The 26,886-nt window shown below is 43.2% G+C and overlaps 2 protein-coding genes across 5 annotated transcripts; one reads left to right on the top strand and one right to left on the bottom strand.

The window, feature by feature from the left end:
* Nucleotides 1-297: 297 nt before the first annotated feature.
* setd6 (SET domain containing 6, protein lysine methyltransferase) lies at nucleotides 298-5,076 on the top strand (the record flags this gene model as incomplete). The annotated part of the gene is made up of 9 exons (XM_080505608.1): nucleotides 298-346; nucleotides 1,413-1,493; nucleotides 1,570-1,714; nucleotides 2,356-2,497; nucleotides 2,582-2,776; nucleotides 3,349-3,499; nucleotides 3,954-4,134; nucleotides 4,504-4,640; nucleotides 4,729-5,076. The coding sequence occupies exons 1-9, from the start codon at nucleotides 320-322 to the stop codon at nucleotides 5,074-5,076; spliced, it is 1,407 nt and encodes a 468-aa protein (XP_080361734.1). The 5' UTR covers nucleotides 298-319.
* Nucleotides 5,077-5,722: 646 nt separating this feature from the next.
* cnot1 (CCR4-NOT transcription complex, subunit 1) lies at nucleotides 5,723-26,886 on the bottom strand. 4 transcript variants are annotated; one of them, XM_080504557.1, is made up of 49 exons: nucleotides 26,775-26,886; nucleotides 24,651-24,949; nucleotides 23,804-23,911; nucleotides 22,448-22,546; nucleotides 22,270-22,338; nucleotides 22,115-22,169; nucleotides 21,408-21,611; nucleotides 21,155-21,323; nucleotides 20,780-20,906; nucleotides 20,586-20,696; nucleotides 20,107-20,277; nucleotides 19,885-20,012; nucleotides 19,472-19,712; nucleotides 19,198-19,317; nucleotides 18,812-18,934; nucleotides 18,553-18,704; nucleotides 18,227-18,377; nucleotides 17,886-18,099; nucleotides 17,474-17,599; nucleotides 16,612-16,736; nucleotides 16,216-16,502; nucleotides 16,054-16,131; nucleotides 15,666-15,921; nucleotides 15,437-15,577; nucleotides 15,177-15,356; nucleotides 14,896-15,012; nucleotides 14,699-14,809; nucleotides 14,527-14,604; nucleotides 14,053-14,221; nucleotides 13,572-13,726; nucleotides 12,997-13,293; nucleotides 12,692-12,832; nucleotides 12,165-12,269; nucleotides 11,885-12,004; nucleotides 11,541-11,735; nucleotides 11,242-11,384; nucleotides 11,038-11,146; nucleotides 10,739-10,908; nucleotides 10,371-10,602; nucleotides 10,027-10,275; nucleotides 9,467-9,630; nucleotides 9,228-9,345; nucleotides 9,001-9,111; nucleotides 8,621-8,794; nucleotides 8,375-8,524; nucleotides 8,090-8,270; nucleotides 7,703-7,835; nucleotides 7,458-7,592; nucleotides 5,723-6,720 (listed from the first exon to the last, which is right to left on the bottom strand). In XM_080504557.1, exons 2-49 carry the CDS (start codon nucleotides 24,750-24,752, stop codon nucleotides 6,642-6,644), a joined length of 7,173 nt encoding a protein of 2,390 aa, XP_080360683.1. In that variant the 5' UTR covers nucleotides 24,753-24,949; nucleotides 26,775-26,886; the 3' UTR covers nucleotides 5,723-6,641. The 4 variants fall into 4 exon arrangements, with proteins under 4 accessions (XP_080360683.1, XP_080360684.1, XP_080360685.1 ...); XM_080504558.1 differs by having other exon boundaries at nucleotides 9,010-9,111; XM_080504559.1 differs by having other exon boundaries at nucleotides 9,010-9,111; nucleotides 15,666-15,911; nucleotides 16,053-16,131; nucleotides 17,898-18,099.

The following is a 26,886-nucleotide window of genomic DNA, read 5'->3' as shown; positions in this document are numbered from 1 at the left end:
GTATCGTATGGTTAAATATACTGTTTTTGCTATAGACAGAATGTAATTCTAAAAGGTTGTGTACCTACAAGTCACCGTACGGGGCGAACTTTGGCCATCTTGCCACACATCCGCGTGCCTGTCAGCTTTGACGCGGACAGAGGAAGCAAGGCCTGGTTCCGGGTGTTAAACGTCACTTCCGGGAACTCGCAAGGACTCCGAGGACTCGCAATGTAACTCACATCCTGCAGATGGCAGCAATACGCCAGTGTTGCATCTCGTCTGCCTCACCGAAGGAAGAAGAAGTAGAACAGGCTGGGTCCATCTTCACGAGGCACACATGGCAACGGAAGCGAAACGCGCAAAGGTCACATAAATGTATATAAGCTTAAAGCCTGTCTGTGGATGTGTTGTCTGTGTGGGGGTTTAGTGAGGAAACAACGGTCCCTGCTGCGGGGGTACGATGTGCGTTTACAGGGTGTCTGTATATCGGAGTCTGTCAGTGCAGGGGTGGTACAAAAACATCGGTCACCGCGCAGATTTGTGTCCCCTACGCTGAAGTTTTAGATTTCTGTGTACCACACGTGGGTCGATGTCCGTACTCAATTTCTACTACATCGGGGGAGTTTTTCTCAAAAACAAATATATTGTCAGGATTTCAGTACGACAACTTGTCAACATATTGACTTCTATTAGGGTGACCATCTTTTGACAGAACACTTGGACTGACCTCAAGATACTTGAATGATACTTGACTATTATTCAAAAATACCTAATTTCTATTCAAAGTGTGGCTTTTTTTGGTCTGGATAGACATCCTCTCACAGAATACTCACTATTTATTATCCCTAAAAGAATCTGTCTTCAACAATCCACGATGCCAAAATGACTGAAAAATCACTAGACTATAAAAAAATAATGCCTTTCCTTTCGTAATTAATTAAACACACAACAAAGACATAACTCTCTGTTCAACTCTTGCTTGACATGTAAGATTAAAAAAATATCCAAGTTTCATTTGGGGATTGAGGATTGTATTGCATTCAACAAATGGCCATAGTTTTCTGTGAAAAGTCCCAGTCAAATAAAATAGAGCCTCAAAAGAAGACTTGTCCTGCCAAATCAGGACATTTGGTCAAATTGACAGATTAAACAAAAAGTGTACCTGAAGTAACTTTACCAACAACTAAATCTGTGTTTCGGTCAGAAGTTGGCAACCTGCAGCTTTGGAGCCACACGCGACTCTTTGAATCAGTCCATAGTTGATTAACTTTGTGAGTTACCGACCTGTCGCCTTTCACTGCAGCTGGTGATTGTCGAGTTTCCGTCTCACCACTCAGGAAAATAGAAATGCCTCAGAAGAAACATAGACGAAGGAACACTTGGGTTCCCGCCAAGTTCACATATCTGATAATCATTTTGACGTTTGACAGGTTGACGATGGCGCTGAGCTCAGCCCTCTGCAGAACTTTCTCCAGTGGTGCGACAGAGTCGGTCTGGTTCTCAGCAAAAAGGTCTGTGGCCGCAACAGGTCCATTCAAATATCCTACAGGGTTTTGACTTTCTGAACTGAAGTGTTTCTGTCTGCAGGTGTGTGTGAGCAAAGAGGGAACGGTAGCAGAGTACGGCATGCTGGCTCTCGACAGCATCCAGGAGGGAGAGGTGTTGTTCACCATCCCCAGGTCAGCTCTTCTTCATCAGGGGACGACGAAGGTTTCTGCCCTGTTGGAAAAAGGTGAGTTTTTCTCCGGGAGGGGGGGATCATCGTGGAGTTTGCATGTTCTCCCTGTTATTTTCTCAATAACAGGACTGTCAGGAACAGATCTGCCTTTATTTCATTTAATATCATTAATGATGTCCATGGATACAGTTATATTTCAAATGAATACATTTATTTATTTACATTTGATTTGATTGATTATATTCATTAATTTGCTTTCTCCTTTTAATCTACAAATGGTATTTGCAGACATTCCTCTGAAAATACTTATTTTGCCGTTTGAGGTGACAAATGTGACGCTTCAATAAAAGAAATTTCAACAGTTATGTGGAATATGACTGAACTCTAAAACCTATCATGGGAAGTGATATATATTTAAGGGAAATGTCAGAGGATGTAAATGCAAATATACTGAATAGTGCACAAATTATATATAGAGTAATAAATATGTTGAAATCTCAAAGTGGCTAAAAAAACAAACATGAAAACACAGTTTTGGTAAATTTATTGAAATTCTACATGAAGGATGTGAAGTCAAACATGTTTTATGGCTCCAGACCAATTTTATTTAGTGGAAAGTTAGTAAAAATAACTAAATAAATAAAAAGGCTGTTTAAAAGAGCAGTTGCATATCGCCACCTCCTTTCCCCTCTCAGAGCGGTCCTCTCTGGAGAGCTCCTCGGGCTGGGTGCCCCTGCTGCTGTCCCTGCTGTACGAGTACACCTCCGCTCAGTCCCACTGGAAGCCCTACCTCTCTCTGTGGAGCGACTTTAAAACCCTGGATCATCCCATGTTCTGGTAGGAAGTCAGACACGACTCCCGTCCCGGAGGTCTGAGTCGGAATGCGTCCTTCACGGTTGGTTTCCCCTCCCGTCATTTCAGGTCTGAAGAGGAGAGGGACGGGCTTTTGAAGGGGACGGGTGTCCCGGAGGCGGTGGACAGAGACCTGGTGAACATCCGGCAGGAGTACACAGACGTGGCGCTGCCGTTCATGAGCAAGCACCCGGAGATGTGGAGCCCCGACACGCACACGCTGGAGCTGTACACACAGCTGGTGGCCTTCGTCATGGCGTACAGGTCAGCAGAGGGAGGACTGGAGCGCACCATATCCCTTTGTGTACATTACCAGTTTTCATGGCGTAGCCCTCATGTTTACACCACTGTGAATTTATTTAACCCTACACGTACCGGGATCCTTCACACATATGTTGTAGTTGCATGTATTACTGCATTTTCTGTACTATAAGTCCCATTTATTTATTTGTTTGGCTGGTCATGTGGCCTATATAAAGGAGCAGGTTATATATATATATATATATATATATATATATATCATATTAAACTGGTATATACCGTCTCTGATCACTAGATATCACTGTCTGACATCAGAATGTTACTACAGTACAAATTAATAACCTCCATCACCACCGTATTTAACCAAAAGTGCAAGTTAAATGTTGCCAAAAGAAAAAGCTACACAGTCGATATAATATACAGTATATATATTATAGGCTTCTCTTCCCCTTTTTTTTTAGATGTGATTTTTGTAGCCGGGAAAATATAGTGTATGCGTTTTTCTTTTTCTTAATAAAGCACTTTGAGCTTATTATTATTTACCTTATTGTCCCTGATACTTCTTATTTCTGTAGTTTCCAAGAGCCGCAGGAAGAGGACGACGACGAAGATGATGAAGATGATTGTGGTGATGAGGAGAAGATCCCCAACCCGCCGATGATGGTTCCGATGGCCGACATGCTTAACCACGTGTCCAAACACAATGCTAATCTGGAGTTCACACCAGTAAGGAGACACGATGGGTATTTGTGTGTTTATTGTTTTTAACTGGAAGACGTTGAGATAACCTTTGGGGGCAGATTCTAATAGAAAGTGACACCACTCAACAATTTAAAAAAAAATAAAAAATCACGATTCACTCACGAATATGTGTTCAGAATGCTTAAAAATGTATCGGAAGATATATATTCCATATATTTCACATTTTCAAGCTCCAAACATTGCTTTTATGGTCCGACATCCTTTTTATTTAATTTTATTTATTTATTTCATGCACACAAAAAAACAGGGAAAGAAAGAAAGCTCCAGTTTTGCCTGAAAGAGATTGGGAAGAAGAAAACTTATTTAATTTCATCCCCATATCTTCTACATCAAACTGAATGGCAGTCGCAGCATTTAGCAGGAGTATGCTCGTTTGAAATGTGTCTCGCTTCTCCACCTCCTCTCTCATCCCATCCAGGACAGTTTGAAGATGGTGTGCGTGCGTCCCATCAAGAAAGACGAGGAGGTGTTCAACACGTACGGTCAGATGGCCAACTGGCAGCTGCTTCACATGTACGGCTTCACGGAGCCGTACCGTCAGAACTGCAACGACACGGCCGACGTCCCGGTCGGCAGCCTCCACCGGGCCGCCGCACGAGGTGATCCGACCACAAAACCTCGCTGTCATTCGTTGAGATGCATCTTCAGCTTGATGAGTGAATCTGACTGACCCACAGCTGCGAAACGGTCAAAGGATTGTTTTGGTTCATAAATGCCAGATGTGTGTGTTTATAAGTAACTTTTCACAAATGTCCAATAATGTCCTGCGGCGGATTCTCTGCTAACTTTTACAGCGTCGTCGTCGTTGTACCCTACACTGATTATCTAAGTGGTTGTGATGCGTTTGAGATTTTTTTTTTTTTACAGTGGAGGAAACCCACACTTGCATGGTGAACAGGCAGAACCCCACACAAGGACACTGCGTCTCCGCAGCTTCGATTATATCCCGTTCCTTCTTCCTCCCCCAGGCATCAAGTCGGATTTGGAGCGGCAGCAGTTGGAGGAGCGGTGGGAGACGGTGACTCAAACGCTGGAGGGCAAATCAGCCTTCGTCTTTGGTAAACACGGCTGCCTCACAGACACGGAGCTACACACTGCGCTCAAGGTGAGGCGACATTTTACGTCTCCGATTTCCTTTCCGTCCACTTTTTTTTCTTCTATGGAGAAATGTACACGACTCCGCTTCTCTTCAGGTGCTGTGCATGTCCAAGTCCGAGTTCTCCGAGTTCAAAGACAACGAAGGATGGGAAGAAGACGAAGAAGACGAGGACGACGAGACCATTTGCAGGGCTCTCTCCAACGAGGGCCTCCCTGAACTGACGTCCTCGTGGAAGCGGCTGCTTCACGACGCGGCCAGCGTCACTCTGCGGGCGTACGGAGACGGCGAGCAGGAGGTGGAGCGGGTTTTAGCCGGGGACCGAGCTCTGATGAAGGACGAGGCCGCGGTGGCGAGACTCAGCTGCAGGCAGAAGAAAGCCCTGCAGGTTCGCTACGGGCAGAAGGCCATCCTGCACAGACTGATGGACCTCACGAAGTCATGAAGCAGCACAAGCTGTGTGGGGTTTTTTTTTTTAATCCAATATGTATGCAATGCCTTTTTCAATACTCCAAATAAATAATTTTCTTAAATGCTACTGTGTTTAACTGCCATTGAAGGCAGGCCAACTTTAGAGCGACAGTACTGCAGGAATGAAACATGCAAGAGAAGTAGTTTGTACAAATGGGCTTCATGGGGATGTTAAGGTGTTACACTTTGAGATTTACGAGTTTATAATCTAACAGCTTTAGATATGTGAACATTTCATGTTCTGAAGACTCACAATATTAAAGAAGTCATTATGCAGCTATTCAACACTTTCACATGGTTATGTTGGTCCAAAATCGGTGCATTCAAAGTGTATTGGCTGAGTATTGACACTTTTTAAAAAGGAAATAAGCAGGACATTTTCTTCACTTCTGGCATGTCATTCCAGGTGGAAAAAGATTTGAGAATTTTGCGTAAGACCCCTTTAATCTGCAGTTCATGTGTTGGAAGGTTCTTCCCAGGTATGCTGGTTAGTTCTCTGGAAACCTGTCCAGGTGTATCGTTTTCACCCACGGGATTGACTCCAGCTCCTCGTGACCTAATTACATATAAATATAAACTTCTCCCGTTCATCAGCTTGAAAGACGACAAATGCGTTTGCAGTTTGAATGCTTTATTTCCTGTATGTATGCATACTGCAGTTAAGTAGCAAGAACTAAAGGCAAACTAGAAAGGACTACAAAATACAACACACGGACCAATACATTTACAAAACATTCAAAATGTTACAAAATGGGCTGTATTGGTCCTTCTATTGTTCTTCAATTTGGGTCTTTTTACAATTTGTCAAGATTTGATGTCGCCATCACTTCTGCACAATTTTACAGGAGCCAGGGAGAGACTTCCAGAGCCGGTTTGAAATGGACAAACGATCCGCAAATAACCTCCGCTAACACAAGAGCGGAAACCCCACCACCGCACCGCACCTCACCCGGGAGACCGAACTGCATCTTACCATCCCGCGTGGGGGATTAAAAAGGAATCAACTCAAAGTAGCAGGCAGCTTTCTTCGATCGCCTGCCATTCAGCCTTTCAACGCAAAGAACAAAAACTTAAAAAAAAAAAAAAAAGTGAACAGAGAATCTGTCGGAGGGAAGCAAACCAAGGACTTTGGTAGCGAGTGAAAACTTGTTTCGACGTCTTTACATATCAGGATACATTTCAGTTTGACATGTGCGTTGCTCTCCACTTGTCTACTCCCCTGTTCTCCCTTTTTTTTTTTTTTTTTTTTTTCAATATTTACATCAAAGCATCAAAAAGTATATTTAACAGCATGTCATGTCCTCAATCCAGTCATCTCAAATCGGCGCCCCAAAGTGATCAAGAACAAAAAAAAAAAAAAAACAAACAAACTGGGAACTCTTCAGATCCGTGAGCAGTAGTCCGTTCATCCACATTTCAAACCACTGTGGGTGCCAGTTCATCCAGTGCCGACAGTAAAGAGGAAGGTGTGAGTGTGCGGTGGGGTAGGTCAAGGCAACGGCGTCTCTCCCAAGGGCTACAAAGTGGCTGGTACACAGGCTAGCTGGCACCGGTGCCCTCCATCACCTGCTGCGCCTGCTTCTGTCCCATGCAGCACTGAGCCACTGACTGGAACAGCCTGTGGGGGGGGGGGCACAGAGAGAACATGCCGATCATGTAAAGACTTATATTTTAATCTTTACAAACTACTGCATTAGGAATTGTTTAATGTTTTCTTGAAAGATTTTAAATAGTTTGAGAGGAGTTTGGAAAAAAACCTCGAAGCAACAAAGGATGCTTTATTGCTATTCTGAACTAACGAGAAAACAAGCTGGGAAAATGTGAGCCTAAAGAAAAAAAATATACATCATGAAATGTTTCAGTATTTCATGGTGGATTTCAGTTTCCAAAGTCTCCACAACAAATGGAAAAAAAAACTAAGTTGGAGATTAAGGCAAGCTTAAAAAAAAAAAAAAAGACCATTTGTCATTCAATCCAATGGAATACCGCTCTAAATCTAGATAAAAGGTTTCTTTTCTGGGGAGGAGGAAGTCAATAAGGAAAAAGAGGCGCGATCAGAAGCAGCGTTGCAGGCGGCAGTCATCTGTGAAGTCGTTAAAAACGCCTGGAGGTGTTGAACGTCCACCATTTGTTTGCTTCTAATCTCATCGCGGCTACAGGTGATTGAGTAATGTTTGGTTCAGAACCGTAAACTTTCAGGATCCGCACAGAAATAGAGAGAAATTATAGAACTTCTAGTTAGACTGGAGGTCGAAACTCAATTTGGAAAAAAGTTTTATTACAAGACTAATTAACTACCTAATGTCAGTGCTGCTAACAAGCACTGTGATTGCAGGTGTGGAGCAGGAAACCTACTTTTCGATCTCGGGGGCACAGTGCACAAAGTCGTGGCTCCAGAACTTGAAGGCGGGATTCTTGATCAGCTCAATGAAAGTGATGAGGAGACCCCATGGATGCGGCCTGTTCACAATCAACCTCTCCAACAGAACTCTGCAAAACAAGAAAAATAAAACCTTTAACCCTTCAGCTCTTGAAATTGGAGTGCTGCTGGTGCCGACCTCCCCCACCCGCCAGCAGATTCTGAATCCGACCGGTCTCACCTGGTGATCTGCTCCTGGATGGCCTCAGTGTTGGCCTCAGCAAACAGATAGAGCATGGTGCAGCTGAAGTAGTGCGTGTGGCTGTTGGGGTAGCGCAGCTGATTGGCGATCGCATTCAGGAATAAGTAACGACCTGGAAGGACAAGGCAAGAAATGTTGAAGATATACACACATGTAACTTTCAACACGTCCCATCTTCAGACACGTCACAAAGGGCCGTTTGAAATGTATCCATTTTCTATACCACTTATCCTGTTCAGTCACGTGGACCATTGACAACACATTACCGAGGAATCTCTCTACTCATGTCCATGAAGACGTGCAATATTGAATTTAGTTTGTTTTGAGTTTTGTTTTTACAGGGGAGTTTTAACGCTGCCTTCTCACCTTCAGTGTCCAGATCCACGGCCAGGTTCTGGAAGATGTCCATGTGTGCAGAGTGGGTGATCGTGCTCATGGAAGGGGTGCTTCCCTTGTTGTGGATGTGAGCAATCGCCTGTGTACCGACATACAGCACTAGAGCATTTATCAGCTGGATGTTGTAGCGGTTTCCTGGTTCGTTTGACACCTGGCAGGCAAAAAGAAAAAGCATTTGTATATCATTAGAGCTGCTTATTGAAGCGTTGGTCTTCATTATACTAGAGACTGAGAAATTACCGTCTCTCTGCATACCTGCAGGTTACTGCGCAACTCGGACAGGAACGTGACTGGTGAGCGCGTCTTCAGATACGAATCCAGATCCTTCTTAAACTGAGAGGGCATCACCCCTGTGAAGTTGGTGACGATCCGGGGAGCAATGTTGATCTCGCTCAGCATGTCCACCTGTTGTGAGGGTTGCAGAAAAGAAGAGGTTTTCTCAAGCCTTTAAATCAAAGTATCTTCACCTTTGATTTTATCGTGGCTTCTGTCAGTAATTACCTTCAGATTGGGCGTGAAAGGGTCGGGAAGCCTCATGTTGCGTGGGAAGGCACTGAGGATGAGGTTACGCAGCTGAATGCAGTTGGGTGGGATCACATCACAGAAGCCATAATGGTAATCACAGAGGAACTCCGGGAAGTCATGCAGCAGGACGAGAAGCACCCGCAGCGTGCCCTGAACAACCAATGGGGACAAACACGCAGGAAAAGATTTGTGTAACAATTTTGTTATAAATTACAGCTTTCGGCGGTGTGAATTAGTCAACAACAAAATGAATGGCAGGACAATCAAAAGGAGACACGGTAAGCTTTCATTTCTTCACTCTTCAGTCAGAGGCACAAGTTTCAATTCAAGTTGGTTTAAATGATTAAAACGGAAACAGAACTCACCTTGTAAAGAATTTGCATAGGTTTGTTCAGCTCGACGTTCCTCAGGAATGGGGCAAGAAACTTAAAGAGATCAATCAGCAGCTGTGCATACATGGGCCAACCCTGGAAGACATTTTGGGGTCATTTCAACACAACTCAAATCTAATAATGGGATGTAAACAATGTTTTGCATGAAGATGAAATATCTGCTAATGTACCAGGACTGTTTTATTCAATACCTTCTGCTGTGGGGTGTGCGCCAGCATCCTGGCAATGAAGATGCGATGCGAGATGAGTTCCAGCCAGGCGTACACAAAGCCAGGGGCTTTGGTGGGTCTCAGGATGTGAAAGGTATTGCTGGAACACAAGAAATATTAAAACATGATGTCGCCGTTTTAAAAACAATACTAGTACTTTCGGATCCACCTCCATGTTCAACAGTGAAAGCACTTCTCTCTGGGATTTAGTGAGGTCCTACCAGAAGGCAGTGAGTGTCTGGAAGTTGATGGTTTCCAGTACATGTTCTGGGGCATTGAGCTCCAGCAGCAGCATGATGAAGATGCGGTGGTATGGAAGCTGCTGGAACTCTGTCTGCCGTACGTCGTGGTCCTGGATCAGGACCCCAACTACAATACCCAGCACCTAAAAAAAGCGATAAGAGCGAGTTGGACTCCAGTTGTTTTCATTATGTGAGAACTGTGAAACTTGAGCATTGATCAGTTAACGCCATTAGAAATTCCAGAAGAGACTTGCAGAAATATTCAGTTAAATGATGGTCTTAATCTAAATAAAAAATGTTAAAGCAAATTTCTAGCTTTATGTTAAATATGATTCTCAATGAATCACTTTTAAGCTTTCTTTTTCAAAATAACCTCTCTTTGACCAACTACGACTGTCCTACAATAGTTTCTATATGAAATCAAAATAAACGCGTTTGTAGAATGAAGCAGGGGAAAGTCATTCAAATTGAACACCATGTGTAGTGATCAAAAATCCGAAAATGATCGACCATCAGTTTGAAGCAATATGTGGCTGTACCTTGTTGAGGAGGTTGATTTTTGTCACTGTGTTGGTCGCCTCTCCAGAGTGCTTGACCAGGAGAGCAATGAGCCTGACGAAGGCATCCAGGTTGTGGTAACATTTGGCCCTGATGATGGCTGCGCTTGCTGCAGGGTTGTGCTGTTGTTCGGCCTGAGCGCGATAGCTTATTTCCACACACATTTCTGTGCACAGCCGGAAGAACCGTGTGATCAGGTCGTCCGTTTTCAGGATGCCCTGCTGATGCATCTGAGCAAAGAAAAGATGGTAAACACAAGCAACCACCAAAGCACTAAATATTTTGTATTATTGGTACTCGACTTAACTGATAACTCATTTTTAACCTGGCCAACAAAGGCAGAGAATGCCTTGGTGCTGTCTCTGCCCGCAGCTGCTGAGTGATACAGGTTGACCCATTCCCGCAGGAGGTACTCTGCCTTCTCCCTCAGGCCCGGTGGATCGTCGTATTCGGACGCCTGAGAAATCCCGGAGTGCATCATGAAGTTGGGTCCGCCGTGAGCCCGGTCGATCATGGCTTCATAGTTGGAGCGAACAACATCCATCAGTTGGGGAAGTCTGGAGATTAAAGTAGAGAAAGGGTAAGATATGAATAACACGTGGATTTGTGCAAAGAAAAGTTGGCTGTTTTCACTTTTTTTTTTTTTTAAACGTAGCATTCAAAAACAATGATTGAATAAAAGTAGTTAAGTACCCCTCGGGTGCGCTGCCTCTGGAGTGTGCACAGGTTCTCATCAGAGTCTCAATTGTATGGAAGAGGTCAGCTTCTGTGACATGGCTCACACTGCGGTCATCAACCAACAGCAGCTTGACCAACTGCATGGCAAATGCAACCGCCATGTAGTGCAATCCATTTTCCATCGACTGGATGAGGAAATTAAAAAAAAAGTTATGAGAAATAAAGTTATGTCACATGACCATGATACCAACAGCATTAAAAGAAACAAGGCAAATAATTGATGTAAATAAAAAAAGTGAATGATTAAGTTGTACCTGTGCAAGGTGGAGATCATATTGCTGCATATTCACAAGATGGTTTCTAATCAGAAGGTCCACAGCTTCCACGTTATATTTATATTCATCCCGGCATTCAATCAGACACCTGTAAACAAAAAGCAGGGAAAGCAAATGTAGTATTCCACCCCCGGTGCATGACCAAGAAAAGCAGCAGACCTGTGTAATGACGTCTTTCCTCACCTGGTAATCTGCTTGTTGCACCACTGTGGGCCATAGGCACGGCCGTCCTGCAGGGCTTTAAGCACAAGCAGATGACATTCCCGATAGCGGAGCAACAGGTCAGCATCCGCTCCACTAGTGGCATCTAGAAGACCCTCCACAGCCTGGGAAATAAAGAAAAAACTTTGTTCAAATAAATCACGGAAAGTCCAGAGTAGTGATGCAAAAACTGACCTTTAAAGCAAAATCTTTTTCTATTCTCTTGTCTACAAACAGGTGGCTGCTTGTCATTGGCCTAAAAACCGCAGTGCTTTCTTTACCTTTTGCAGTAAGCCGAGTGCAGCAATACCATCCCTGGAGTTCCTGGCTAAAGCCACAGCTTCGAGCAAGCTACGCAGGGCCTGGGTCAGGGGATTCATGGCCAGAGCCGGAGAAATGGCATGAAGATGCTGCTCCAAGTCTGCCATGCACTTCTCGTAGATCTGAGCTACGTCATCAGTTGCCCATGCCTGTTGCTGAAAATTGAGAGTACAATAAGGCCAGATTAACAACATAGTTCGATATTTCTAGGTTTGACCGATTTAAGTAACATGGCGCATTGTGATGCTTCACTCGTTCTTTTTCAAATTTAGGACTTGCATGAGGGGGAAGGAAAAAAAAGTACCTTCATGGGCTGAGCCAAGAAGCCAGTTGGCTGGGAAAGATCATTACTTGGTAGGAAACCTGGAACATTCCTGGCAAACTCCTCATACACAGCCAGCTGCTTTGGGTCGACTCCTCCCACCTGAAATATACAGGGAATAATGTCCGGGTGAAAAAAAATGCATCATAATATTGACAATCACAAACTGGACTGAATCATTATCTAATTGCACTTATGCAAATGCAAAACATTGTGTTGATTTGTACAGGCGTGTTGTTTTTATTCTCTTCCCCCATCATACCTTGAGTCGGATCTGTTCAGGCATACGTTCTGCTTGGTATGTCAGGACCACTGGATCACAATAGCGACGTCCCTCTTGGCGAGCATGCTTCCTCAGCTCGAACTCCTGAAAGCAGGAAAATCATCAAGATACACTGCAATACATGTCAAAAATTAAACAAAAGCACAAAAACATGTGAATGCCCAGTGTATCATAAGAGTTACCCACCTATGAATTTGAGATGCCAGTGTACTCTAAAAATCACCGTGGTGGTGCAGATCCTAGCACCCACTCAAGACTGACGTGCATTAATTTTTTAAATAGTTGTAATGAGAACGAAACGCATCTCTGTCTACATTTACCTGGGCTCTCAGTGTTGTGGCTGGAAACCATGATCGAATCTATAATTAAGTATTGCAGTCTACAATATTAATATTCAAGCTGGCTTGGGGATTTGTACATGTTGAAGTAACACTGGCCACAGATCACATTTCGGAAAGTGAAATAGATTTATGGACCTTTTAAGTTTTAGTCTGTCCAAGTCTTACCGTGGCTAGTCTCTTGTCCATTTCTGGGCCTGCCTTTTCCACTGCCGTTTTCTGGATGAAGCAGCAAGCCAATTCACAGTTTTCTTGAGCAATCCTGTTTGCAGCATCCTCCATCATCTCCCTCTGTTGTGGGGTTGGAGCCTGTGAGCAAAAATGTATTAAAACCCATGAAGGCCACATCAGGGTCGGGCAAAGTGAAAGGTTTTTCCTGTGAAAGGTGATAGCTGTATAGTTTTCTCTTCCTTATTTCTTTAGATCCTGTGCAATCTCATAAAATGTACTCTGGTTAATTCTGGTAGGCTCACCCTAAGTGCAGCATTGAAGCTGTTCTTCAGGTTGGTGGAAATGCTGACGAGCAGCGGCTCGCGGCAGGTGATCATGGCCATGCCAGCGGTCAGGTTTCTCATCATATGATGAGCAGCCACACGCATGCGGGACTCCTCCGAGTCGAGGGCAAAGTCCTTCCTGATAATCTGCTCACAAGTTGTCATTGCAATTTTGATGGAACGGTCGACCACTGGGTGGACGAGCTCCTGGACCGCTCGCTCCACTGCTTGCCGAATGCACTGCTTCAGCTGAGGGTGAGCCTGAAGCAACGGGATCTGAAGAGAAGAACACAAGTGTGAGAACACGTAGCCACTGACGCCATGTGGACCTTTAGTAGGGAGCAGACTGCACTGCTCTGTTCATAAAGTCAACCGACGTGTCGCTGTCACGGCATTTACCACAAAATTAAAAGGGAACATTTGAGTACGACTATTCATGTTATTGGCAGCACTAAGAAACACAGCAATTCTACTTCACCATTAGGAGATCACGCATCAGTTTGAGCCAACAAAGCTGCCTGCGGACAGATAATCAACAACTCCATGACACTTACGGTGGCATTGATGTTAATGTGTGGAGCCAGGCCTGCCAAGGCATACACATTGATGTCATGGTAGCTGAACTGCGGCGTGGGGGGCCCAGTGGTTGTGCAAGTGTTGGTCGTAGTAGCTGGGGTAGAGGGAGGAACTGCAAATGGAACAAAGTCTCCTGTTGGTCACAAAACGCTCGTTTGATTAAAATCAGGAGAAAAGGCAGATTATACAAACAGCAAACGTGCAACAAAATCAGCAGAACTGCTTCAGTGAAAACAGGCGTGGTTATATTCAGACTAAAATGGTGGCCGTGACATATTTGCAAGCTTGTTTAAAAAGAAATTGTCAGAAAAAAAAAATCAAGTTTGGTCTCACATTAAAAAGAACACAACCTTTGTTATTACATTTTCTTTCATAAAAGCAAATGTCAAAATATTCTAAAGAGGATTTAAATGCAACTTAAAAAAAATAAACATAAACAACATATTCTGAAATAACTACCTGCAGGTATCATTTCTTCTGGAGGTTTTACTTCTTTCTTTGGCGCAGAGAGCTGCTCTTCAAGGCTCTTCAGCTTCTCCTTGTCCTTCAACAGGTTACCTGGCTTCAGGTCGTTGATGTCCAGAGACAAGTTCTTACAAAGAACCTCAATCTCAAACTTCAAATTTAACTGCGGGAAACGAGAGAAGAAGCCACATATTTGTACAAATAATTTAATAGTAAAAACAAGACAGTTTGGGCCTCATGTTTACAAATTAACTACAAGTAATCAGCCTAATTTTAACTGTGAAGCCATGCATGACGGCTTCGAGTTAAAATTAGGACTTTGTGAAAACACGGTCATGGAGGAAAATGTATTTAAAACAAGCTAAAACAAAAACATTCTACCCTGTGCCAGAACTGAACTCCACAATTCACTTATCTTACATAATTCAGTTTTGTAGCTTTTGTGACTTTACCGATATGCAACGTTACCTTGAGGTCATGTTCCTGGTGCAGCTCAGCAAGAACATTCATGATCGCCATAGTCCAGGGATTCTGGGGCCGAAATACCTAAAACACCAAGAATGGAAGCAACATCATATAAGAGTGATATCAAGCAGTATGAACAAGGGAGAGAAGCTAAGGTCAGGCTCGTGCTGCTTACCATGCTCCGCAGACTAGACTCCAAAACTTTGGCAACAAAAGGAACCACATAAAGAAGCTCCTGTTGGCCTTTCACATAAGCCTCCAGTAGCAGAGACTTGACTTCCAGATCCTAGGAGGAGAAAACCCAACTTAGCCGACTTTCAAGACAGGGGAAAATATTAAAAAACAGTAAACAATCTTGTGTCACATTCTTACTGTATAGAGGATCGGCTTGTTTTTGGCCAGCGTAATCATGCCCAACCAATGGCCCAGGTTCTTCAGTAGGGAGCGATCAGAGAAATTTGCAGCTGCCTTGTCTGAGGTCAAAAGCACCTGGGATGGAGAGAACAAGATTCCAATGTTAAGAGGCTCGCATGGTTTTTCAGTTGTGCTGAAGAAAGTTTCAAGCGGGAACAAAAATACAACAGGACAAGAGACACAAGAGGCTGTCGTGTAAAGTGCTGAAAATTTAAGTTGCTCCTGAATCACACGGTTACCTTGATATTCCTGTACGTTTCACTGAGGACCATCTTGACAAACTCAGGATTTTTGAGTGTGTCCAGGAAGTTGGAATAGAGGCTGTGGAAGTTTGGCTCAATGCTGACACGCTTCATCACCAGGTACTGAGACACCCAGGGCATGAACTCCTCTTTCACCGTCTCTTTCAACTCCTCAACCTGGGGAAAAATTTGAAAAATTGAAAAAACATCTTGAACCAATTTTCGAAAATGCAGTAATGCTTTGTTTCTTTATGTACCTTCTGTGTCATGTTGGACTGAGAAAGATTATTGAAGATAAAAGCTATCTTCTCCTGGACGTTCTCCGGTGGCTCTACAATCCGCTCCGTTTGATCAGTGGCCACCAGCAGCGTGTCAATGTTGGTAGTGTTTATAGAGGGCTGAAAATAGTTGGACGGACGACAATTAATTTTGAGAATTGACAAAGGCAGTCAGATGGGATTCGGTCATTTGCGACGTGCAACTCACCGGCACGTCCTTCTTAAAGCTGCTGGGCGTCGGTCTCGTGATGGTGGTCGTTTTGGCTGCCGTGGTCGTGGTGGTGGCGGTGGTGACGAGGGTGCTCGGCTGGCCCTGCTGTGGCGGTTTGAGGCCGGCGGGCTGCTGAGACTGAGCCTGGGCTTGCACCTGTGCCAGGGCCAAACTTCCAGGTGTGGTGATGGATCCCTGCATCTTCACCGGAGGGTCCCGTGACTGTTGGCCATACTCGATATACTGCACGCACAGGATATTTGAAAGGTACAGAGCGGGAGATTTAATCTATCTGAAGGGGTTGGTCCCTCTCTGAATTCAGAGTTGGTACAGAGAGAAGACAGGAGAATTGCAAACAAGGCTAAATTAGGGAAACCTGATTACCTCTTGTAAATGGTGGGGAAATTGCAAGAAGTGAGCAATTGAAGCCAGGTGTTGACAATATTGAGGGTAATCCTTTAGTCTAAAACCATAAAAGATGCATGAGATTTTACAGGCCGACTGTGTGATCAACACAAAATTTTGAGGACATGAAGCATTTCAATACCTATTTTTGAACCTATCTAGAGCAGCAATGCCAAAGTAATACATTTTGGATCCGTATGGTTTTCTTAAGGCTTCAAGAACATATCGGAGGGCCAAGCCCAGGGCCATGTAGGTAACAAGGCCCTTCTCGATAATGCCGCCAAAGAGGCATGCAGTGATGTGCAGCTCCTTGTCTGGGTATTGAGGGAAGAATCTGTATTCCTCGAACAGGTTGCGAAGCATGCAGTTGAACACTTCTCGCTCTCGCTTGATGGTTGAATCCTTGAACCGCTGAAGCATCTCTAGTACCTAAAAGGGAAAAAACACAAAACATAGGAATACATTTTATTTGCCCAAGCACAAATAAAACCATGTACATTTGAATTGCTCAGACAAATGTGCTTACGCCATTACTTACTTCATCTACAGACATAGTGGGGTGAGGTGGGTGGTTGTAGATGCGCTGGAAGTAACTATTGGCTTCATCGTCTATCTCCTTGCTAAAGTGCTGATTTGCCTCTGGCCACACCTGAGAAAGGTCAGCTGGACAAAGAGTGTAGTGCCGTCAACATTGTGTCTTTCAACTTGATGCCATGTGCTAGTTATGTAGCATCAGCCAAGTGATTCAGTCCAACAGCATAAACCATACGATCAAGAGTCAGAAGGCATCCAAGAGAATTCTTATAGGCAACACCAGTAATAAGGGAGTAAACTGCTGAGACTCTTTCTGCATTATCCCTATGTACAAATTATTTTTCACCACCCAAATGGGAACTTGTGTCAATGGAATGTTAAAGTCTTTCGTGACTTTTGCTTTACTGTGCTTGTTTCAAATATACATATCTGAATTTATAGCGCAGTTGGAAGTCGAGCTGATCAGGCTTTTTTCATAAAACATCATTACATTAAGTAATGACATTGGCACAAAGCAGCGTATAAAAACATTTCTTATCAAGACAGTTGAATTACTCAGTAAGATTTCTTTTTGATGCGCAACAGCAGACCAATAACAAAGTGGGGTTGTCAGCAGAAGCAGACGAGGAATGGAAGACTGATCTGTATTTCCTCCTTGATTAGCTGCATCATAATTCATTTCAAGAAGAATTAAATTTTCCTCGACTTTGAAGGAGCTTTTACAGTTCTGAGAGTTAGATATTACACCGTTACACATGTGTATTAGAAATTTGGTCAGCGTGGAGGAAATACAGAGCTGAGCAGCGCAAGGCGGGGCTCTCAGTCACACCAATACCACCACCACCACTTACAGGCCTTCATCTTACTCTGCTGAAAGGTTGGCGGGTTCAGGCCGGGTGTGCTCATCTTCCTGGTGCCAAACGGGTCTGTGCTCACTGTTGGCATCCCCAGACTAGACCCGATACCAGAACCAATACCCGAGCCCAAGGGACCTAGAAGTAGGCACAACAATTTTGATCAAATCACTCGAGTAATAAACACTTCCGCTTTTGAAATGTGCAATAAGTTTAGCTTAATCTGAACAAGTATCATGAACTCAACATGCACGATCGAATTTTGCTACATTTTGAGACAAATATGTAGAAAAACTTAAATTATTGGGAGTAATGTTAGCCACTAACCTTGAGGTGTGACACAACTTGCTCTACTTCCTGAACTACAGCTAGTAAAATGAGTGTGAATGTGTTTGTATTCAAAAGAAATTAAATAGCATAGTACCAGTGTCCATACCGGGGAGCTGCGAGGCGAGGCTGCCAATGCCCCCGAATGGTGTGCTGGAGTTGGGATTGGTGAGTGGTGGGAAGGCTTTTGCTGGCGACTGGGGGTTACTGAAAGCTGAACTTAGAGAGGTTGGGAAACCTTGCATGCTTTGAGTGTGGGAGGTGGCCGTTCCCCCTAGGTTCAATGATCCCATGCCAGTCAGAGGGTCCATCTAGGAGAAAAAAAAAACCAGTGTACCTCATTTTATATGCAGCATTTTATTTACAATAATCTTACACATAAAAATTCATCTAAAAGTTTGCGTACAGAGGTACATTGAGGCATTTGTGTGAAGATACCTGTACCGGTGAGATGGCATCCAGGCTGCTGGTGCTCGGAGCACGTCCCTTTGGCATTACCCCTGGTGGTGGCTGACGGGCTTTGTTCATGACATTGCTGCAGTTGGCAACCATGGTCAAGATGGTTTCCGACAACTCCTGAGACACACTCCTGGGGACAGCGACATTTTGGAAAAAAAAAGAAACTCAACTACAAAATACTGAATAAAGAGATACATTAATAATTCTAAAGACTCCAGAAACCGCATAACCCTGCCAATAAAATGAAACCGCAGAGATTAGACATTTATAAGTACAGACATGGAAATGGTAATAGACAGTCTCACCCTGCACACGACTGCAAGCAGGCAAGCATGGTGGCTAAAGTCTCTGGGGGGAGCTGGGCGCTTTTGGGCTGGTCCTTGTCAGGGGCCAGACCACCCATGATGGATGGGCAGCGCCTCTTCAGAAAGGTCACACATGCCTGGATGAATGGTTCCTGATGCAGAACATAACATGTTGTATTAAGACCCCCGTGTTTCACAATGACTTCAAAATTAATACGGAAAAAAAACAAAAACTGGGATGTGACAAATGTAGACTTACTCCATGCTCTCTGATTTTGTCTGTCAGCCATTTATCAAGTTTGAGGTATTCACGGCGAGAGGCAAGTGCAGCAAGGTCAATAACAAAGGCAAATGGAGTACCATTTAGCAGCATCGATAAAGACTAGAGAAGGAGGAAAAGAAAAAGTTAGAATACATTCTGCATGCATTTAATTTTAAACAATTCACAGGAATTTCCCTCTGAAAATTCAACTAACATTTGAAGCTCTGTCAAGCCTCTATTTTTGTGTATTTGATTTAAGAAAATGTCTAGCTTGAATTTTCAACTGCAATCCCACTTAAGATTATACATGTGTGAAAAAGGTAATTCAGCTTTGTGCTTAAAGTGCTTATGTAATTTCGTTTGTATTGTTTATCATAACAAACCTTCAAATCCTGGGCAACGTCCAGGATGCGAGAAAGCTTGGCCTGGTCATACTGCTCCCCTCTCATGTACCACTCAGCCATCGAATGCATAATGAGCTGACGGATAGAGGGAGACTGTCCCTGAAGAGAAAAACAAAGGTCTTAGAAAAAGCATTTCTCAAGGATGGTTACATGGCTCAAGAGATAAATACTAATGAAAAGCTGATCATATTGAGTAAGCAAAAAAAATAGAAGAGCAGCATGGCACATTGGCTTGAAATCTAGAAACACCAACCTGTCCATGCCAAGCGTAGTGCAGGATGATGGCAGAGTTGGGGTGGTTGCCCAGGAAGATGGGCATGAGGGTAGAGATGAGCTCATGACGCAGAGTGTGCCAGGAGGTGGAGATCTGCAGTAACGCCAGCACCAGCATGTCCGGGCAGTGCTTGATGGGGAAGCTGAACAACTGCTTCACCTGTTCATACTGGCCAACCTCCGACAGCCTGAGCAAACTCTCCACAAGGTCCAAACTTTTCCTGTGATGAATTTGAGAGACTCGGTCAAAACACGTTCAAGCATCAGTAAAGATTTCCAGAGCAAATGAAGTTTGCAAATCAGCAAAATCAGGTTGCTACAGATCAAATGTATCCGACACGAATTGCATAACTTTAAGGCAACGGAAGCTTTTGAACTGGTCAGTCAGCATACCATGTAGCAATCTCCCTGTTGTCATCCTCTGGTGGGGCCTTAAGAATGTCAATGGCCACAGTGTGACATGCGTAGTCGGCAAAGCAAAACACATCGAGGTTCATCAGAGAGTGCTGAATGAAGGACAACTGAAAAAAGAAAAGAGAAAAGGCATCAATACCTTACATGTCATCTTAACATTGCAACTTCACAAAAGAGAAATCTTAACTTTTGGCCTCTTACCTGTCCCTCAGCATGTTTCCATGGTCTGTAGATGAGATCAACAGGAAACACTTCCATTCCCAGCCCCCTCTGGATACCATACACCACTATATGCAGGCCTTTATTATCCCGGATTAAAAATCCGGGGTGGTCCAGTTCGTAGGTCACCTCTTTGAAGTTCAAGTTTGGATTCTAATTTATAGGGAAAAAACACATACATGTTGAAACTCCTGCAGCTGTTTAATATAGTCAGACACACAAAAAAACAGACTTTTCCAATATTCTACATTACGTTTGTGGCATGCTATGGTGTGCACAAGTTTAGCTGGAGTACGGATGATCTGTGTGACTAATGTCAAAAACGTACAGTATGTAAACTTCAACCTGAAATCATGCAGTACATTCAAACTGATCAGATTCGCTCAGACTTGTCAGAGGCTGTGTGGAAACCAGCAAACAACATTAGAAAAAAGTGTGACAGTATTTGACTATTCACTCACCACTTCTTTGACAACATCGATGAGAACCTCAACGTTCCACGTGTGCGCCTGTGAACCATCGCTCTTGTCTTTGCCATCACTCCAGATTCCACTTCCTGGAGCAGAGATGGACTGCGGGAGAAAACAACCATGTGCAGGAATTAAAATCTGAAACAAACAGATTGCAATTCCGAGGTGCACGGGCCAAGCCTCACCTGCAGTGGAATGCCATCAGTTAGGCCAGAGTGAGTCCGAGCCATCATGCCCAGGACTCTGGCCACCTGGCTGGCAGTCACCTCTCTCACCCCATACTGGTGGATTATGTTTCTGCACTCGTCCAGACTGCAGGGAACAAGGGAACAGACTCGATGATCCATCAAGTTGATCAAGCATTTACAGTTCAACTTAAATCACCATTTTATCAAGGAGCACATTTTCTTCCCCATATGTTCAATGTCTCATTTGGTTTGGTCTCAATGCATTGCGGGTGGTCTTCATTTGTTAGCAGACAAGGACAGCACAGCAAAGTGATTGCATACACATGGCCACTTTAAATGTTTAACCATTTGTAAATTATTTCAAAACGTCACCTTGCACAGAAGCCATAGCCAACTTCTTGAATGAATTCTGCTAGAGAACTCTCCATTATGGTCTTAGCTAACTCTCCCGAGTCTGGTAGGATCCTGTCCATGAGAATGTCCCGTTTTTCAGGGTACAGCAGTGGTGCGAGCACCACAGGACAGCGCTCCTGGGGGAAATCTGAAAAACACATACATTAACAGACACATCCATGTGTACGAGCCATGCGTGAACACCTCTACTTGAAGATTCAAGTCACTGTACCTCGGCAAAGTGTCTTGAGGAAGGCGTCAATCTGCTCTTGCCCGACCCCACTGGCTCCCTTCTGGCCAAACAGTAGATGGGAGAGCAGCAGGTGTAACACCTCTATGGCAATGTCTTGGAAGCCACCTTCCTGGTTTCCACCAAGATCTGCGTCGACGTAAGACCGCAGGAGGTCTGGAAGTTTCTGCTTGATGAATTGTGCAGCTGCAGAAATGGAGAGAAAAAAAAAAAAAAGTAAAATATCCATGTCAGCTCAACCGTTATTTCCAATTATTTTTGCTTGCACCATTAAACGGATGTGTCATCGCACTGAGTTTAACCACAGCAACTCGTGTTATTCACCAAAAGAGAGATTTAGAAAGTATGATTTAAAAAATAAATAGAAAATGAGTGGAGTTATGTAACAATTTGTTATGGAACTCTGCTGAACTAAGAGTAAATTAATCTTCTAATCAGGCAGTAAAATTAGAAGATATGTTTACAATGGTCAGAGACTTCATGATGATGACTATCAGTGGATACTGAGGGTGTGCAGATATTCCATTACAGTAAAAGATTGAATGCCATTATGGCTTCAAATTCTGCACTTTCAACACAACTTATTCGGAAATCTGAAACATCTATCATTATTGGGGAGAGAAACAAGTGGACTGTAACTTGGATTTGTTCTAAGGAATCATGCATCACGCTCCACTTGAACAACTTACCAAAACCTTGAAGGTCTGTGTTGCTGGAGTTGAGCAACGCAAGACCAAATATGACCTTGGAAAGAAATCAAGAAAATAAAATTAAACTATGGACTCCTGCCTTACAACAGGAACTTTTTTTTTTTTTTTTTAAACCTGGTACGGGGTTGGCTTACCTCCTGGACCTTGCTGAGCTTAAGAACTTTACTCAGTTGAGTGAATAAATGGGCCGATGGCTTCAAACTCTGAAAGACAATTAAAGTAAAACCGTTTAACAGAGTTTGGCTGCCATAACACGAAACTGATCAACGCCATTTTCCAATTAAGTTGAATGTTGCAGTATCTGCTCCTTACCTTCTGGTAGTGCAGGGGATTGTCAATGGCGTAACACAGAGTCGAGATAAAGTTTGGCTTCGATATCAGCGACACACACTCCTGGATCAGAAACTGTGTCTTGGGCAAGTTGAAAAGGAAAAGGTATCGCAAGAAGAAAGGAAAGACCAGAGTAAAACGATAAGAGAACGAGTCAACACAAAACAAAGTGTTAAATCACACACTGCTCAAAGAAGCCAGAAAGTCGAGATGATTTATGAAATGCAGGTTTTTCTCCCCCAATACACACAGGCTCTCGGGTAAAACATCTCATATTTTGACACATCTGTAGAGCGGTCGATACGAGGGCCCCACCGATTTAATGGGCCAATTATAGCCATTAGAGAATAATTCATTGACGCCAATGTTTACACTTTTCCGTCCGCCAAGGATCACTGGCGTATAGTTGTCTGTCTGCAAGATTCTGTCAAAACTACATTATAGATAAATCGATCCTGAAACTTTTTTTTTTTGGGGGGGGGTCCAAGTGAAGCTTTGGTGGACGTCAGAAATCTCTGATTGCTCTTGGTGACAAACAAAACGCATTGAGTATGGCATTTTTCCTGATGTCCTTGTGTTACGTTTCCAGTAGGACACTCCGACTCGCGTCACGCTCCAGTCAGGCCACAGCAGAGTGAAACGCCAATGGCGCGTTTACTGAACCAAGCAGTTCACCTCAGTGGTAAGTTAACTGGTTTGCCGAATATACAAGTCAATAAGTTTCCCTATTTTCCATGACGTGCCTCATTCCTTCTTTCACGCTTGACTGATGAGTTAACTTGCTCCCTGGCCATGTTTTAATTGCTGCTGCCACACTGACCGGATGTCGACGTGACGCATGAATGCATGTCATCACCAATCAGCCGCTACAACGTTTTTAAATGAAATCCTAACACAAAGTGATTAAATCACTGCTTCAGTTATACATAACCATTTGGGGTTTCAAGGGTCAAACAGTTTTATTGGATTTACTGACTTATCCATCATTTATCTTTCAGTCCAACAGACTAGTACAGAATCATGCCCAATAATCAGGATAATGCTGATTGGGAGAATTTGGACAAAACTTGTGTTACAGTTTGGACAAGACGCAATAACCCACAATAACAAAGCTAAACTGGCAAGTACATGTTTAGTAGGAAAAGACTGATTAGCATTGTCATCCGCAGTCATTGGAATTTTAATTTCACTGGCTCAAATTGAGGGTTTAGTTTGAAATACACTTGTCATAAAATATTTTAGGAGGTTACTGAAATACCCTTCAAGGGTGTATCGATAGCATTGCCTGATAACATGAGATCAAATAATGCAAAAACTATGACATAAATGAAAATCTACCTGGTGAAAGTCCTTGCCACTGCTTTTACCATCGCCACTGAAATCCACATGAGAGAAGAGACAGCGTAGTAGATGCCTGTCTGCCTCAGGACCGTGGCGATTCACAATCTACAGGAACAAACGGAACACATCATGACCCAAAATGTTGGTATGTCAAAAGTTTTCAGGAATAACTTAAAAGTCCATCATCTCTTTTCCCTTTATTCAACTAAACAATATGCAACCCTGTGAAACAGCTTACCACTGCCTTGTAAAACACAAGTTCTAAAATATGGGATTTATACACCTTGAAAGCCGCTTGGGAAATGCTTCATTTTAGCAAGAATGGGGGAAAAAAGCTTAAGTCTGAATGGAAGATTCAACTGTTCACATAATGTTTAAGTGAGTTTTGATTTTTTGTTTACATGCCCACGACATTGGGAATCATTGAGAATGGCTTTCTGAAAACATTGGACTCTGCAGACTTCTGCATATGTGCACAATGGTCACAATCTGTGTTTTTGCACATATGATTACATCAATAACAAAATCAATTGAAGAGTCCAGACTATTTGGAATTAAACAGCACCTCAACAGTGTACTAGACCATCATCTGGATCATATGTGGAGAAATATTTCTGACCGACACCAAGTGGGTATGTGTGATGAATACCGTTTAAAGCAGCTTTAGTTTTTTACATCTTACCGTTTTGCGTCAATGTATGTATTAGAAAAAACAGTCAGGTCATTATTGTTGGTGTGAGACAGCTTGAATTTACAAGTGTAATCTTCTCAGTGTTGAATTATTCCAAGGCGGTTGCTCTCAAGTGTAAAAAGAACCAACAAAATCAACATCATTGCCACTTACATGCTGTATTTCTTGCTGGCTGGCTCTGTAGTTTTTCTTTGTCAAATTGTCCACCAGATAGCTGATTTGAGACAAAGCCAGCGAGAGCGAGTCAAGATTCATTGCTGGTTGGGGCGGAAGCAGGCGGCCGAGCACGGCGCAAAATCACCATTATTCCCCTTTAGTCACTTCAGTGATAGGTTACTTCTGCTCCCCCCCCCCAAAAGGTGTGAAAAAAGTCGGCTTCCAAATGGGCAATCCGATCAGTGGGTCCCAGTATTATTCTGTAGAATCCTTCAGTTTAAAATCAAGATCACCATCTGAAATGGAAAAAAAAAGAGAGAACAACAGTCAGTTCAAAGCAAACGTTTTTTTGCAAGTGAAACAGCAGCATCACAGGAATATTAAATCAATAGAATGGCTTCTTGTCTGTTAAAGAAATATAAAAAACATCTTTGTTTATGAGATGGTTAACATTTTAAGGGGAAGATATTTTTCATGTACCGCAATTGCATTAATAGTCAAATTAGGTTTGCTTTGTATTAAAAAAAACAAATGCAACATTTATTCACCTGATTAGTTTATTTAGTTATGGTCGATAACACAATTCCCCATTAATAAAGAGTTAGGGTTAGTGTCTTAATGTACCATTATGTTCAGGTTTCTTTTAATCCCATTTTCTGTCCCCACAATTCTGATGAGTGCCAACCAAAATCACAGCCTATCTAAAGAATCAGTTCGTTTTTGTGTCGCTTCACACTTGGGGAAAGTTTACTTTGAAACGTGACAATGTTTACTATTGAGTGACAAGAAAAAACCCAAATGACACACTGTGACAGGCTTTGGGGCCTAGCGGAACAACTACCTGAAACGTGCATTGTAAAACACCTTTAACATTAGGTGCCAAGACATTATACGAGTAATGAATGCTGAACGCCTGGACGATCAAAGTTATTGCTCCCGGGACCGCTGCTAAACGTTCCCCGAGTTATTGAGAGTTACATAAACTTGCCGTGCAGTTGATGGAACTACTAGGCCTCAGCAGGAGCGCCAGCTGAAGGCACACGATCCTAAACCGTGTTAGTCCTTTAATAAAACCACAAACACGGAGCACGCTGAGCATCCAACCGCGAATTTATTTCTGACAACTCATTAACTAATAATGTTCAAGAGTCACCGACCGGAACAAAGGGGCATGCTAGTGTTGGTTAGCGAATGGGGGTTCTGATCCAATCGCAAAGTAATGCATATAAATGTACTTTAGCGGATAATGCATATCAAGAGATTTGGGACGAACGTATCCTTTATAGACTACACTCCACTGGGAAGTAAAGCCGTTTGGCCAACTACTCCAGCTAATATAACCATGACGCTGATAAACAACAGCTATGGAGAAGTTTAAGTTACCTCTCGTAGCCAACACGTTAATTTAACTAGCATTATCAATAACCTGATTGAGGATTGACTTTTATACCCACCGAAGTTACTCCATTTCTCTGCATACATCTCAAAGATAATAAGAACAACCAAAACATATCACATTATCCACTCTTGGATGTTACCAACTCCTTGCGAAGCGACGAGCTAATGCTAACATTACCGTTTAAGAAGAGCTAACATTAGCAACATGAGCGCGTTTCGAGCTAGCGAGTGTGAAACGACAAATTTAATCAAAACGGTACATTTGCAAACTTATACTACATGCTAGATGGTCTACAAAATTAACAAAATCGCACATTTTAATTCATTCGACTTTTATAGCCACAAGGATAGGGATAGATTGTTTTTTACGCGATCGTGCCAGCTAACGTTAGCATTAACCTTGTTAGCTCATTTCGACGGGCTCCGACTAGTACCAGGAGTCATGGAACAACAATTTAATGCACAGAAGGGTTTACGTGTCATATTGGTCCCAATATGAACTGGACTGATTTGGTTAAAAGAAAAAGTCGGGCCTGGGATGAAAACAAGAAGTGAATTGTTAATTTATCGGTGAGACCAACATGCTAGTGTTCCCCAGCAAGTAGCCGCCCCCCGTGCAAGTAGCTAACTGCTCTGCTTCGCTCCGCGTTCACCTCGCTGCTTAACGCGCCACGGAGACAAACCCGCCGATCTCCGCGCACTAGAATCTATCCAAAGTCTCACCGTGCTCCCCCAGAAAGTGCCTCAGATCGTCATCCCTTATCCCGTTTCTCACAACAAACTGAACGAAATGGAAAAGCTGCGGTGCCTCCAGCTCAGTGTGAGTTTCAAAATA

This window comes from Blennius ocellaris (genome assembly GCF_963422515.1).
Source record: "Blennius ocellaris genome assembly, chromosome: 11".
In the NCBI taxonomy this organism is placed as follows: domain Eukaryota; kingdom Metazoa; phylum Chordata; class Actinopteri; order Blenniiformes; family Blenniidae; genus Blennius; species Blennius ocellaris.
Note: the sequence above shows the minus strand (reverse complement) of the source record. Positions and strands in the feature narration are given on the sequence as shown.

Bases quoted from the DNA above. Each gene is read 5' to 3' on its own strand.
- cnot1 (XM_080504557.1), bottom strand. From the start codon at position 24,752: ATGAATCTTGACTCGCTCTCGCTGGCTTTGTCTCAAATCAGCTATCTG. The intron at 17,600-17,885 runs GTACTATGCTAT...GCCTACTTCTAG, and splicing joins GCTCCCCGGTATGGACACTG to GTCCCTTGGGCTCGGGTATT. The intron at 10,603-10,738 runs GTACTTAACTAC...TTTAATCTCCAG, and splicing joins AGAGGCAGCGCACCCGAGGG to ACTTCCCCAACTGATGGATG.